Here is a 16,413-nt window from a genome sequence, read left to right as displayed (position 1 = left end):
TCTAGTGTGGATGTAGCCTGTGTAACAAGTCAGAACGCGTATCAATAGCACAGTACTATAAAACTGTATATTCGTTCGCTATAGTTATCAATGGAGGCATTTCTCCAGTGCACGCTGTCGTTTTCTTTTGATTGACTGCAAATGAACAAAATCAGTACAGACACCTAGTGTAAATAATGGACTGCCTTCATACCATCCTTTTGACAATTGCAGTCTCCAAATCTTAATTTTCATTGTAACATTCAAGATGATTGTAAATACCTTCAAATTCATTGTAGTTCCTAACATGCTGAAGTAGTGAAATTGTTTCATTTTCAATCCTGGCTGTTTCTGACATTTCCAAGCCTGAATGCTTGAAATCACAGTGAGCAAACAGTTCTGAATTGTCTAACTCCTTATTTCTTGCCAACTATCAATGACAAAAATCATTGCTTTTTTAACCCAAACACATGTAACTGATGCTATTTAAAAACTATTTGCTCTAAGCAATGTGTAGTGTTTAACAGTGACAAAAATGTCCTCGACTAATGCTGGCTAGAAATTGTTCAACAAGTCTCCTGCCCAAATTAAGCAGCATACTGTCCCAAATAAATGAAGGGTATCACAGCTAATTTCTCAATTAATTTTTGTTCGTTAAGAGTTGGCCTTTGGGAGGAGGTAGGGGGGGAAGGGCCCTTTTTCTGGAAACTGTATTGGGTTCTCAGCCAAATCTGTTGCTTGGTTACCTTATTTCAAGGTTCAAATCTCTTACTATCTTTCCTTTCGGTTAGTCCTGATGAAGGGTCTCGGCCCGAAACGTCGACAGCACTTCTCCCTACAGATGCTGCCTAGCCTGCTGTGTTCTACCAGCATTTTGTGTGTGTTGTTGTTTGAATTTCCAGCATCTGCAGATTTCCTCGTGTTTGCTGTTCAAGGTTCAATGTCTGGTTTTAATATACATTCTAGTATGGCCATTATCTTAACCTTTCTTTTAAATAGTATTAAAAATGGATCAAACTACAGGTAGTCCCCAAGTTACTAACATCCAACTTACGGACAACTCGTACTTACGAACCAAGGAAAGAGAACATCTTCCGCCATTTTAAGTCAGATCATGACGCCGTCCGCCATTTTAAGTCCTTGCCATTGACACCGTGTTGACTGTGTAACTTTGTATTTGGCTTAAATTTTCCTTAGCAAGATTCATCCTGACCCCGCCCCCTCCCCCCGTTCCAGTCGGCTGATGGCACAGTGAGATCAACGCCAGGCTGGAGAACAGAGGTTCCCGAGTCTGATCCAGTGAAAACTGCTCCCGTGCCAAGTTGATATTAAGCTCGCAACTCAACATTGTGAAAAAAAAAACACTGCCACCTGCCATTTAAATTCCCACGTGCAATATTGTGGAGGATCAAATACCCAAACCCAGCACGGCCTCCACTTGTCTCATTTAACCTGTCTCAGTGCAATGGACTTTTGGACCCGGGGAATTCAGTGCAGTGGTCCTTAGGACTCAGTGGACCTTGAGAGTCAGCGCAGCTCCGGACCCACCGCCCGCAGTGTTTCTGTTCCATTGATGGGAAGTGATTGCGATTGAAAATAAAGTGGAAATAATAAAGAGGTGAAATCGGAAAGATCGGAAAGAGGTGAAATGCCATCGGTCATTAGAAAAGCGTTGGTCAACGATCGGAACAATTTTAAAGGATAAATTGAGAATGGAGCATGTGAAAGGCCCTGCCCTGATGAAAGCTACAATTATTACTAAGCAATGCAGTGATTTAATTATTGGAATACATAAATTTCTTAAGTGTTTTATATGCATAGAAAGGTAAAATATATACTATATATTAAAACAAATGTTTGACTAACTGACGCTAAATAATACTGGATGTACTTGTTCTGACTTACGTACAAATCCAACTTAAAGACGGACTCAGGAACGGAACTCGTTCATAGCCTGGGGACTGCCTGTATTAATTTACTTAGTCTTAACGTGAAAGGGTTAAATCACCCTGTGAAATGGAGTAAGATTTTTGCCTATATTAAAAAACTTAAGGTCCCAATTATGTTTTACAAGGAACTCATGTATATAAATGTTACACTCCACAACTTTTTAGCAAATGGAAAGGGCTACATTTTCATTCCTCTTTTCAAGCTAAATCTAGGGGGAGTTTCAATCTTTACAGATAATACTGTTCCCTTTGTCCAACATAAAGTAGTGTCTGATATTAATGGGAGATTTGTCATTGTGCCAGGAAAATTAGATAATAAATTAATGGTATTTGCTGATCTGTATGCCCCAAATATAGATGATCCAGGATTCTTTGAGCGTTTTTTTCACTCTTACCAGATTTGAGTCTTTATTCATTAGTGTTGGGAGGAGACTTCAATTACTAGTTAGATCCAGTTTTAGACCAGTCATCTTCCAAACCAGCTACCCTTAACAAATCAGCTTTATTTATTCAATCTTTCCTAATGAAATGTGGTATTGTTGATACTTGGTGTTTTTACATCCCGAAGATAGGGAGTACTCGTTTTTTTCTGATATTCACCATATGTATTCCAGGATTGATTATATTTTTTATTGATAGCCAAATGATTCCATTAGTTTGATCCTGTGATTGTAAAGAGATTGCTGTTTCAGATCATGCTCTTGTGTTTTTATCTTTAAACTTTCCAAGTCTCCCTCAAATAAATAGATTTTGGCATTTTAATCTAACTTCGCTATCTGATAAAAAAATTTTAAAGTTTCTGGAGAAACAAATCATTCCTTGTTTTCAAGAGAATATAATAGACCTCCAGTCTTTTTATATGGGATGCTTTCAAGGCCTATATTAGTGGGCAAATTATTTTTATACTGCAAGTATCAAGAAAAAAGCTAATAAAGAGAGAATTGATTTAGCTAATTGGTTAAAACAATTAGACCAAAAATATGCTTTGGCTCCAGATCCTGCTTTATATAAAAGATATGTTGAAATTAAAACTAAATATGATCTTCTTTTAACATATCCAATTGAACGACAATCCAAGATAAAAGTCAATTCTATATTCATGGAGACAAAACAGGTAAATTATTAGCTAACCAATTAAAAACCTTTATAGTTAAACAGCAAATTAAATAAATTTGTGAAATTTATGATAGGACAACTGACCATTTAGAAATAAATGATACCTTTAGAGAATTTTATTCTAAACTCGATAGTTCTGACTCTCCTAAAGATAATATTGTAATGAATAATTTTCAGACCAATTAAGCATCCCTGTACTTTCAGTTGATAATTGAAAGCAGTTGGATCAACCTATTTTTTATGAGGAAATTGCCGAGACTGTAGGTTCATTGCACTCCGGGAAGACTCTGGGTCCTGATGGATTTTCTGGAGAATTTTACAAGACTTTTTCCTCACTGCTTATACCTCATTTGTGTTCTGTCTTTTCAGATTCCTTTAAGTTGCGTAGGTTGCCACAATCTTTTTATGAAGCTTCCATTTCGCTTATTCTTAAAAAAAATAAGAACCCAAATGAATGCTCTTCATATAGACCAATTTCTTTTCTTAATGTTGATACTAAAATTCTATCCAAAGTTTTAGCTTGTAGGCTTGAAAATATTTTACCATCTATCATATCAGATGATCAGAATGGATTTATTAAAAATCGCTATTCCTATTTTTATATTTGTCATTTATTGAATGGTATGTATTCTCCTTCTAAGTAGATAGCAGAATGCAGGATACCTCTAGACTTTGAGAAGGCTTTTGATTGCGTTGAATGGAATTATTTATTTAAAACCTTCGAAAAATTTAACTTTGGGCCCAATTTCATTCAATGGATTAAATTACTTTATTTATCAACCTCTGCTCATGTTCTTACTAATTTTCAGAATTCTAAACCTTTTGAACTCCAATGTGGAACCAGACAAGGCTTGTCCTTTGAGCCTTTGCTCTTTCTTCTGGCTTTAGAACCCTTAGCTATTGCTTTTTGAGAATCTAGTGATACCACTGGTATTTTAAGGAGAGGTACTACCCACATAGTTTTGCTCTATGCTGATAATATGTTGCTTTTTATTTCTAATGTTGAGACCTCGTTACCTCCTATGCTTTCTTTACTCTCCTGTTTCAGCAGTTTTCAGGTTATAATTTGAATTTTTCAAATTGAATTGAAGTGAACTTTTCACCTTGAATAATCTGGTATCAATTACTATTAACCTTCCTTTTTAAATTGTAAAAAAATCAATTTACCTATTTGGGTGTAACAATTACTAAGAATTATAAAGACCTACTTAAAGAAAATTTTCTTACCCTATTGAATTAGGTGAAAAGGGCACTATCAAACTGGTCACCCCTCCCTCTATTATTGATTGATCAAATTAACTCTATTAAAATGAATATCCTGCCTAAATTTATATACCTTTTTCAGGCCTTACCCATTTTTGTTCCTAAGTCCTGTTTTGATTCAATTCAATTCTATCTTTGTATATATGGAAAAACAAACATTCTCGATGAAATAAAGTTCACTTTCAAAAAGTCAAAAAGAATGGAAATTTAGCTTTATGAAATTTTAGGTTTTATTACTGGGCTGTTAACATATGAAATCTTAGCTTTTGGTCATATTACATTAACTATGAGGACTGTCCAGTATAGGTTTCTTTAAAAGCTAACTCTGTTAAAAATTTGTCTATTATTTCTCTTCTTGGATCCTCACTTCCTTTATCTTTAAATAAACTAACTGACAATTTGGTAATTAAACATACTTTGAGGATCTGGTTACAATTTAGAAAGTACTTTGGTTTATTGAGATTTTCTCTTTCTAGTCCCAATTTTTCTAATTGTTTTTTTAAACCTTCTATGACTGATGTAGTTTTTAAAGAATGGGATAGATTGGGTATTAAATGCTTTCAGGATCTGTTAGTTGGAGGAAGTCTCCTTTCGTTTGAGCACCTGTCATCGAAATATAGCTTACCAAAAACTCATTTTTTTCTATATCTACAAATTAGAGACTTTCTGCGATCTCAATTACATACATTTCCTATGAGTCCTGATAAGAACTTATTAGATGTAATTTCTAATTTGAAACCTTTTCATAATGGCTCAATATCCAATATTTTTGGTATGTTGTTGGGAATAAAAGATGCTCCTTTAGACAAAATTAAAAATGCCTGGGAACAAGATTTACAGATTTCAAATTCTGAGGAGACTTGGAATGAAATTTTTAAATTGGCTAACACTTCATCACTATGTGCTTGCCACTCCCTCTTACAATTTAAAGTGGTCCACAGGGCCCACATGTCCAAAGACAAGCTATCTCATTTTTATCCGGATATATCTCCTTATTGTGATAGATGTAACAATGCAGAGGCTTCACTAATCCATATGTTTTGGACATGTCTGAGTCTTGAAAAATTCTGGAAGGAAGTATTCCAAACATTTTCTGTACTTTTAAAAGTAACTTTTAAGCCTAACCCTTTGACTGCCTTGCTTGGTATTGTTGGAGAAAAAGGCAAAACTTTGGAGACATCTTATTTGCATATATTGTCTTTTATTTCTCTTATAGCAAGGAGGTCAGTGTTGCTTAAATGGAAGGATGTTGCTCCGCCTACTCATGCTCAATGGTTATGTGATGTTATGTCATGCTTAAATGTAGAAAAGATCCATTGTTCAATTTCTAATTCTAACCAAGATCTGCAAACATTATGGGAACCATTTTTAAACTACTTTCAAAACCTCTGATTTGGTGTTAAAGTACAGATGTTGGCTAATAACACAAATCACTATGTGATAAGGATTTTTTTCCATCTTTCTTTCTTTACCAAACAGCTTCAATGTTGGTAGTGGGTTTAGATACTTTTTTTAATAATAAAATTATTACAATTCGAATTACAATTTAATTAATGTATGTGTTTCATTATGAATATAGGGTACTGCGATTGCAAGTGTGATTGAAATATAATGTATTTGGTACTATTCCATTTTCTTTTGATTCATAATACATATCCTCATGTACTCTGTATTCTTCTATGTGAAAATTAATAGAAATACTGAAAAAGAAAAAAAAAAGTTGTCCCAAATAAGTGACTGCATAGCCCAATTAACTAAAATCCACTGCACATACTTTCAGGCTTTTGTATCTTCTGTCTGATGGGAAAGAGAAAATGTCTGGGGAGGCTACTCATAGCCTATAAGCATAGGCTCCCTATGATTATGCTGGCTGCTTTACTGGGGCAGTGAGGAATACAGACAGAGTCCATGATGGAAGACTGGTTTCTGTGAGGTGGTGAGCTGTATCCTCAACTATCTAGAGTTTCTTGTGCTCACATGCACAGCAGTAACCACAGTAAGCCATTTAGCATTCATACAGTGGTATAAAATGCTCACATAGAGATGACCTACAAACTTTTCTGAATGAAGAAGTCAATGGAATGGAAATTTCAACGTGCAACTCATCCATCAACCCACAATTACACTCATTAGTAAAGGTAAATCAATCCAAAAGCCATGTATTGAATGGTTTCATATCTGAACAAGTCTCCTTTAACTTTGAACAATGGTCCATGTGTTGTCTACAATAATAATGGGGAAATTAACATTCTTCACCTCTGTTATTCAACACTACTGAAGCAACTACTGCATGGTTTTTGCACATATGCCCTCACAGAAAAATTCCTTCAATACCTCTTATTACACTGCAACCTTGAACGGTCTTCATGGCTGCCAAAAAATTGCCCCCTCTGGGCACTGTCCTTCACAACACTACTTGATTTGAAGGACAGTGCCCAGAGGAGGCAAGTTCTGATCTTAGAGTAGGTTAAATCACTGACACAAGACTGTGGGCTGAAGCACCTGTACTGTGGTGTTCTATATTCTATTTTCCATGTTCAAGGGCCAATTTACTAGGTACGCCTGCTTGATAATGCAAATATCTAATCAGCCAATTATGTGGCAGCAATTCAATGCATAAAATCATGCAAGCATGACAACATCTACAGCTATCACAATGTAGAAGTACTGCAACCCAGCATTCAATACCATCATCCCAAAAAAACTAATCAAAAACCTTCAAGACCTTGGCCTCGATACCTCCTTGTGCAATTGGATCTTTGATCTCCTCACCTGCAGACCCTAGTCAGTTTGGAATGGCAGCATCTCCTTCACAGTCTCCATCAGCATAGGTGCACGATAAGGCTGGGTGCTTGGCCTCCTGCTCTACTTGCTTTACACATGTCTGTGTGGCTAAGTGCGGCTCCAATGCCATTTGATGACACATCACTGTCGTTGACCAAATCATAAATCAGCATATAGAAGAGAGATCAGAAAATTTAGCTGTGTGGAGCTATAGAAACAACCTCACACTCAGTATCAGCATGACCAAGGAGTTGATTATTGACTTCACAAAGCAGCCAGTCCTCATCAGGGGATCAGAGGTGAAGATGGTCAGCAACTTTAAATTCCTCAGTGTTATCATTTCAGAGGGCCTCACCCAGACCCAGCATATACCATAAGAGCAATCACAGAGAAAGTCCAGTAGTGCCTCTACTTCCTTGAACTCTTGCAAGGATTCGGTAAGACATCTTTAAATTTGACTAACTTCCATAGATGTCATGGAGAGTATATTGATGGGCTGCATGGTATGGAAGCACTAATATGCCTAAGCAGAAAATCCTGCAAAAAGCAGTGGGTACGGCTCGGTCTATCTCAGATAAAGCCCTCCCCACCATTCAGCACATCTACACGGAGCATTGTCGCAGAAAAGCTGCATCCATTATCAAAAATTCTAACACCCAGGTTGTGTCTTCTTCTCACTGCTGCCATCAGAGAGAAGGTACAGGAGCCTCAGGACTCACACCACCAGGTTCAGGAACAGTTATCACCCCTCAGCCATCAGACTCCTGAACTAGAGGGCATAACTTCATTCAACTTTACATGCCCCATCACAGTGCTGTTCCAAAAATCATGGATTCACTTTGAAGGATTCTTCATCTCATGTTCTTGATACTTATTGCTTATTTATTTACTATTTTTATTTCTTTCTGTTAGAGTGTGCACAGTTCATTGTCTTTTGCACACTGATTGTCTGTTAGGTTAGTGTAGTCTTTCACTGTTTCTATTATGTTTACTGGATTGAGTTTGCCCACAAGAAAATGAATCTCAGTGTTGTATATGGTGACATATATGTACTTTGATAATAAATTTACTGTGAACATGATCAAAAAGTTCAATTGCTGCTCAGATCAAACATCAGAATGGTGAAGAAATGTGATCTAAGTGACTTTGACAACTAAATGATTGCTGGTGCCAGACGGGATGGTTTAGGTATCCCAGAAGCTGTTGATCTCCTCGGATCACACACAGCAGTCTTTAGCAGCGACAGGAACTTGTGTGAAAAACAAGAAAACATCCAGTGAGCAGCAATTCTTTGGGTAGAAATGTCTTGTTAAAGTGAGACGTCACAGGAGAATGATCAGATTGTTTCAAGCTGGCAGGAAGGGTGACAGTAACTCTAAAGACCAAACCTACAAGACGGGTGTGTAGAAGACCATCTCTGAATATACAAAATGTTGAAAATGTTGGGTGGGTTTCAGTCGCAGATGATGACAGACATACAAAAAACACTTAATGGCCATTTTATTAGGTACCTCCTGTACCTAATAAAGTGGCCACTGAATGTATATTCTACCCTGCTGGCCCCCTGGGAGCACTCTTGGCACAACACACAATCCTTCCATTTTTGCAGCAACCATGCACTCAGCACTTCAGTAGTAACAGTCTCCTGCAGCTCAAAAATTATGGCTTCCATTGTGACTAGGGCAGGCTGCATAGGTCACCTCCTGCTGGGCTATCTGCTGAGAACGATTAACGTTTCAAATAGAGAACATCGTGTTGAAACCCATGATGGCTGTTTCAGCACAGATTCCCACAGGAAAACACAGCATTGCTCTGTTGACTTCACCACTGGAGTCATCCTTCTATGTGACTTTAACAACCAATGTTAAACTAACGACCCCAATGTTGTTTCAATCCCCCCCCCACCCAAAAATGGCATGGAACAATTTCTAGGCAAATAAGCTATAAAATATGAATAGTGTTTATTTTCATATTTTATTTATCACTCTGTACAATGTAAATTAAAAGCTAATTGCAAGTTTTCTCTTCTATGTTGGTTTCCATCCATAATGGTTCCTTGGCATGACCAGCTTCTCAGCCAGTTTAGTGTCATCACAGCAGCAAGCATTCAAGGATCCTCATGGACTACTGCACGACAACAACAGGTATTAGAATGGAGACAATATCCTATCTAAGACTGTAAGGAGATTGTTTTTCTGCACTCACCACCACTGGCAAAAAAGTGAAAACGTTTGTCTGAATCGGAACCAGACTCAGGTTTCATATCACCGGCACATGTCATGAAATTTGTTATATGCAGCAGCAGTACATTACAAAACATAATGATAAAAGACTGCAAATTACAGCAAATATATTCAAATATTCAAAAAGTTAAATTAAGTAAGTAGTGGAAAAAAAGCACATAAAGTAGAGAGATGGTGTTCACAGGTTCAATGGCCATTCAGAAATCCAATGGCAGAGGGGAAGAAGCAGCTCCTGAATCATCAAGTGTGGGCCTTCAGGCTCCTGCACCTCCTCCCTGATGGTAGCAATGAGAAGAGAGCATGTCCTGGGTGATGGGCATCCTTAATGCCACCTTTTTGAGGCATTGCTCCTTGAAGATGTCCTGGATGCTGGGGAGGCTAGTGCCCATGATGAAGCAGAGTTCACAACTTTCTGCAGCTTATTTTGATCCTGTGCAGTACGCTCTCCCCATACCATATGGTGACGCAACCAGTTAGAAAACTCGCCATGGTACATCTGTTGAAATTTGCGAATATCTTTTGTGAAAAAACCAAATTTCCTTAAGCTCCTAATGAAATATAGCTGTTGTTGTGTCTTCTTTGTAACTGCATTGAGATGTTGGGCCCAGGGTTGATCTTCAGAGATGTTGACACTCGGGAACTTGAAATTGCTCTGACTTTCCACTTCTAATGTCTCAATGAAGACTGGTGTGTGTTCCCTCATCTTACCCTTTTTGAAGTCCACAATCAATTCTTTGACATTGAGTGCAAGGTTCTTGCTGCAACAGCACTCAACCAGCTGATCGATCTCGCTGCTTTAGGCCTTCTCGTCAACATCTGAAATTCTGCCAACCATAGTTGTGTCATCAACAAATTTATAGATGGCATTTGAGCTGTGGCTAGCCACATAGTCATGGATGTAAAGAGACTTGGGCAGTGGGCTAAGCACATGTCCCTGAAGTACACCAATTTTGATTATCAGTGTGTTGGAGATGCTAACTCCGATCCACACAGACTGTGGTCTTCCGATGAAGACGATGAGGATCCAGTTGCAGAGAAAGGTACAGAGGCCCAGGTTTTGCAGCTTTAAAAAAAACTGTAGGACTGATTGTGTTACATGTTGAGCTATATTCAATAAATAGCAGCCTGACGTAAGTATTAGTATGGTGTAGGCCACGTGAAGAGCCAATTAGATTGCATCCACTGTAGATCTATTGTGGCAATAGGCAAATTATAGTAGGTCCAGGCTGTGCTTAGGCAGGAGTTGATTCTAGCCATAACCAACCTCTGAAAGCATATTATCATTGTAAATACAAGAGCTATTGCGGTCACTATAATCGTTAAAGCAGCGCACCCTGCTCTTCTTGGGCACTAGTATGATTGTTGCTCTTTAAGCAAGTCAGAACTTCCGACTATAATAACAAGAGTTTGAAAATGTCTTTGAACACACCAGCCAGTTGGTTGGCATAGGCTTTTAGAGGCCTACCAGGTACACCTTTGGGGCTTGTCACCTCACAAGGGTTCTCCCCCTAGAAAGTTATTCTGATATCAGTGTCCAAGACAGAGATTACAGGATCACTTGATGCTGCAAGGACCCTCATAGTTACGGTTTCATTCCCCCTTTCAAAGCCAGTGTAGGAAGCGTTGAGCTCATCTGGTAGTGAAGCAACACTGCCATTCATGATGTTAGGTTTTGCTTTGTAGGATGTAATGGGCTGCAAACACTGCCAGAGTTAATATGATCCATTCTACCTCTAACCTCAATCAGAATTGTTCTTTTACTCTTGCAATAGCCCTCCACAAGTCACACCTGGCCTTTTTATGTAGTTCTGGATCACCCATCTTGAATGCCACAGACCTGGCCCTCAGTAAACTACGAATCACCTGGCTCATCCATGGCTTTTGATTTAGGTATGTACAGCATGTTCCCATACGCAACACATTCATCCACACAGGTCAATGACAAATGTGGCATATTTATTCAAGCTCGAAGATGACCCCCTGATTACTGTCCAGTCCATCAACTCAAATCAGGGGAAATGAAGACTGTTAGTAGCATGAAAGAATTTTATTTTTTTAGTAATACAGGCAGTCCCCAAGTTACGAACGTCTGCCTTATGAACAACTCGTACTTACGAATGGAGGGAGGAGAACGCCGTCTGCCATTTTAAATCGGATCACAATGCCGACCGCCATTTTAAGTTGTTGCCGTTAACACTGTGTTGAGTGTGTAACTTTGTATTTGGCCTAAATATTTCTTAGCAAGATTCACCCTGACTCCCCCACCCTTTTCCAGTCAGCGCCATCCCCACTTGTCCCATTTAACCTGTCTCAGTGCGGGTGGACTTTAGGACCCAGGGGAGCAGAGGACCCGCGGCTGCTGCTGAATCTGCAGATTTCTGTTCTGTTGATGGAATAAGATCGCGATTGAAAATGAAGTGGAAATAATAAAGCAATTGGAAAGAGGTGAAACGCCATCAGTCATTGGAAAAGTGTTAGGCTACAGTCGGTCAATGATCGAAACAATTTTAAAGGATACAGGTAAAGGATAAAGTGAGAATAATGGAGCATGTGAAAGGCCCTGCCCCAATGAAAGCTACAATTATTACTAAGCAACGCAGTGGTTTAATTACTGAAATGCATCCATTTCTTAAGTGTTTTATATGCACAGAAAGGTAAAATGTATACTATATACTAAGATAACCCTTTGACGAACTGATGCTAAATAATACCGGATGTACCTGTTCCGACTTATGTACAAATCCGACTTCAAGACGGACTCAGGAACGGAACTCGTTCGTAACCCAGGGACTGGGTTTCTAGCTCTGGATATCGCTGCCTTCCTGTAGCAGATGTTAGTAAACATCCTGCGTGAAACTTTAATGCATCTGTGCATTTCCCCATGTATTCTCCTCCCCAGACATCTATTTCCATTACTGATGAGTAGCAGCTGGCAACAGAAATACTAAACAACATTACTCTTCCTAAAATAGACATTGCGGAACACAATAAACACAGCCTACAAAACAGGGACTGGCCAAATCGTCACAATCCAACTCGAGGCAGAACTCCAGGATGTTGATACTCCTGCAGCTGTTGAGTCATGTGAGTCCTGGGATTTTTTAATATAAAAAAATTCAAAACAAATACAGTTTAATAATCAATAAAGTGAAAATCCAGATGGACTTTCAACCAATTAAACCCTCACCTCAGCTGTTGACTTAATAGAAAATGTATTCTTATCGAGAATAGAGATCTGGCACAAGATTAATGTTCAGCTGAAGATCCGTTGTGTTGTAAATTATGAATGTTGTAAGAATAACAAGGCTCAGGCATTGATTCTACGTTGCAACTGTATGAAGTCTGTAGCTGGATGGGTGGAGACACTGAAGTTTCTCTGGAAAACCCACAGAATTTGTCACACACAAACCACTACAACTGCACAGCTTGCAGAGCTAATGTTAGGAGGCGATAGCTTGGGGTCAGTCCAAAACTAGACAGGGTCAAGGAAGATCATGAAGCAGAAGAATTCCTACTTTTCCCAACTTGGCTAAAGAAATTTCTTTAGAGATAGTTCTGATTTCACAGAGACAGGAAACCTTCTTGGATGGTCTTAGAATAGAATGTGGCCACCAATGCAATTGGGTGGCAAAAGTTAAATTAGGCATTCTCCTCTCTTGCTTGGGGGGCTTTTCTTTTAATGACTAGTTCTTGTTTATGTATTGCAAAATGGTCGGGAAGCTTGGTCCAAATCAACTCTTATTTTAAGAAACAGATCCACTTCATACTAAATGAATTATTTAGTAAAGCTAGCAGTCTTTCAAGAATATTATGGAACTGAAGTATTTCCTTTTAAAACCCCTTACGAACCAAGATGGGCACTTGACTGCCAAAATCCAAGGAACTGTCTTCCAAACAGATTAGGACAGCTAGATGGTGAGGCTCCAAAACTTAATGAAGGCTACTGAAACCCTACTTGGTAAATCAGTAGGATTTTAGTTGTAATCCTTTATTTGGGGATGAAAAATGGTATTTCAGAGTTTAATAAATAAAATTCAAGTCAGTCAGATCAATGTTAAGGCCCTCACATTTCTCTGTGCTCATTAACCCAAACTGCTTCAGCCATAGAAAATTTGCAAAGGGAAAAACTGAACTCTAGGATAGAAAGAAAACTTAATTAACTGGGGGAAACTGAACAATGGTCATGTTGCAGCTCCAAGCCAAGACAATAGCAAGTTACTTTTGAAACATTCTTGCAACATCAGCAATTATTACAAGTTGTCTTCCATTGGTATCAGTGCAAGGGTACCTGTTGCCGAGGGAGTTCACAGCTGATGGAACAAGCATCCCAGGATACAGTGAAGTTACATCACGTGAAGAGCTCTTTAACCAATCTCCAACTGAGTCTTGTGAAAGTCATTCTTTAAATGAGAAAGCCACTGAATAAACACAAATGCAAACATCAATAAACTATTGAAGTGTTTCTTCAAATTGATTCTCATCCAATTGAATATTAGCCCTATCTGTTAGTTTTTGAAAGTATTTATTTCTTTGCAGGCATTGATATGTGGCAATTGATTAATACTTTCAATTGCAGATCAGCTACAATGGGACCTCTGACTGTACGCAGCTATTTGAGAAAGAGCAATCAAGTGACGTTGACTAAAGATGAATGAATTTACAATCTGTAACCAACCTAAGTTTTTCCAAGGGATTTAGTTCAACCGGAACTGCGGCACACACTAGTCGATAAGAGACATTGGCACAAAATGGTGTGAGACATTCCATGCAATTTACAGAAATATTTCTATTGACTGCATTGTTTAAGATGTTCTATAGCTAGAGCAAGGTAAATAACTTATAGAAACAGAACAACAACAAATAGCTTGGACCAAACAATGGAGTCTATCTCAACAGGGATGACAGGAATCTACCCAGACTAATGCAATCTACGTATATTCCTCAGGGGAAACGGAACTAACTTTAAAACAAGTCCCAGCAGATCAGACTGCTCGCTAACATCACAGAAGAGGCTGCTGCTGAAAGCATTATACCAACTGAATACATTTCACTTGGTTGTACCTTCTATATGACTCCTTGTCAAGAGCGACTATGTTTTAAGTAGCAGACTTATTTTAGCGAAACTGATAACTTTTTTGTTTTGAAAAGAAGGTATTCTTCTTCTTCCTGCTTGAGTCAAAGAAAGCAACTAGCTCTAGCAATCTGAGCCCAGCATTCCGAAATAGCTTCGGTTCTCAAAATGGTTGGGCATTGTTTCAGCACATAGCAAAAAATGCCCAATTTCCTATTATTTCCTCTATCTCTCTACTCACAATCACCCCCTACCCACATAAAATCCACAACATTGCCCTGTTAGATACTCTATCCATTGATGGGAAAATTTCAGTCTACTTCAGCAGACCAGGGCAGCATCTATGGGAACAAAGTACAGTTGACATTTCAGGCCAGGACTCTTCATCAGGACTGGCACAAAAGGTGAGTCAAAGTAAGAAAGAGGAGGGGGGGGTGGTTGATGAGGAAGACACACAAGGGATCGGTGAAACTGGGAGTGGGGGGTTTGTGCAAAGGGGAGACATGGGCGACCACTTCGCTGAGATTATGCTCCGTCTGCCAAAGTAGGATCTCCCAGTAACCACCCATTTTAATTCCACTTCCCATTCCCATTCTAACATGTCAAACCGTGGCCTCCTCTAATGTCACACTCAAGTTGGAGGAGCAACATCTTATATTCCGTCTGGGTAGCCTCCAACCTGATGGTATGAACAGCGATTTCTCAAACTTCCGGTAACATCCCCCACTTTCACCATTCCCCATTCCCATTTCCCTCTTTCACCTCACCTCCTTACCTGCCCATCACCTTCCCTTTCTTCCATGGTCTTCTGTCCTCTCCTATCAGAGTCCCCTTCTCCAGCCCTGTATCTCTTTCACCAATCAACTTCCCAGCTCTTTACTTCACCCCTCCACCCCCCACACTCCCGATTTTAACTATCACTTGTGGTTCTTCCTCCCTCCTCCCCCTTTCTTATGCTAACTCCTCATCTTTTTTTCCAGTCCTGATGAAGGGTCTCCCAGCCCAAAACATCGACTGTACTCTTTTCCATAGATGCTGCCTGGCCTGCTGAGTTCCTCCTGCATTTTGTGCGTGGTGCTTGGATTTCCAGCATCTGCAGATTTTCTCTTATTTCAGTTATCTGTTGGAACTTACAAAGTGCTGAGGTGACCATACAGTAATGTGGGACAACCTAGTCGGTGACAAGTCTCGACCACATGTACATTATAAACATTGCATAGCAGATACTAAGAGGTTGCTGACAACCCACTGCCATTTAGATCACATTTGTTCAGCTGAGGCACAACAATCCTACAAAAGAAAGATGTGTGAAATTGGAATTGGATTTAAACATCGAATACATCAGCTTTTATCGAATTAAAGGCAAAATCGTTATTGTAAGTAAATCCAAAATAGAAACTGGATACTGGAAGCACACATGCTAGTTCTTTCATTATATAATTACTATGCCTTGGTGTATTTTGAAACTAGCTCTCACTTTCCTTGTTGATCGTCGCCAGAGACTTCAAAGAGAATCCCTTATCCGGGATACATGGGTGCAAATTTTACCTGAAGAGCTCAATGTTGGCCTCAGCTTCCAGTTGCTTCCAGAGCTGGAAACATTCAGTCATCATGTCTGTATAACAAGCCTTGGAATAAGCTTTCCGAATAATTCGCGTCTGCCCATGAGAACTTCCACGGGAATGAGGCAAGGCAAACTGAAAACATATAGGAAAAAGAAATGAAGATTAGCATTAAAAAGGTGTCAGAAAGGAGAAAATAGACATCTCTTACTAAATTTGACAGTGATTCAGTCACATGTGAAATTAGTTGATGTCTTAATCCATCATTTGTTGGATATAGACTCCACACAGGCTACAGAGAATTAAATAGAAGCTTCTGTTTGCTTACTCAAGCATGAAAGTGATGTTAACTTATTGACTTATTTTGAAAACAGGGCAGGTAGAACAAAACTGTCTATGTTACACGGTCACTCTCCAAGGACCTCTATCTGCAAATTAAATTGACA

At 38.9% G+C, this 16,413-nt stretch overlaps 1 protein-coding gene across 5 annotated transcripts in view; it reads right to left on the bottom strand.

The window, feature by feature from the left end:
* The window catches only part of pipox (pipecolic acid oxidase), an 82,749-nt gene that overhangs the window by 59,754 nt on the left and 6,582 nt on the right, over positions 1-16,413 (bottom strand). For 3 of the 5 annotated variants that reach the window (XM_059973304.1, XM_059973302.1, XM_059973303.1), the window contains exon 2: positions 15,954-16,102. The exons of 1 other annotated variant lie outside the window; for it this stretch is intronic. In XM_059973304.1, coding sequence (XP_059829287.1) covers positions 15,954-16,102 — 149 coding nt within the window. Of the gene's footprint in view, positions 1-13,622; positions 13,753-15,953; positions 16,103-16,413 lie in introns of those variants that run through there. One more of the 5 variants, XM_059973305.1, reaches the window with a different exon arrangement.

The sequence above is a fragment of the Hypanus sabinus genome, chromosome 6, assembly GCF_030144855.1.
Source record: "Hypanus sabinus isolate sHypSab1 chromosome 6, sHypSab1.hap1, whole genome shotgun sequence".
In the NCBI taxonomy this organism is placed as follows: domain Eukaryota; kingdom Metazoa; phylum Chordata; class Chondrichthyes; order Myliobatiformes; family Dasyatidae; genus Hypanus; species Hypanus sabinus.
Note: the sequence above shows the minus strand (reverse complement) of the source record. Positions and strands in the feature narration are given on the sequence as shown.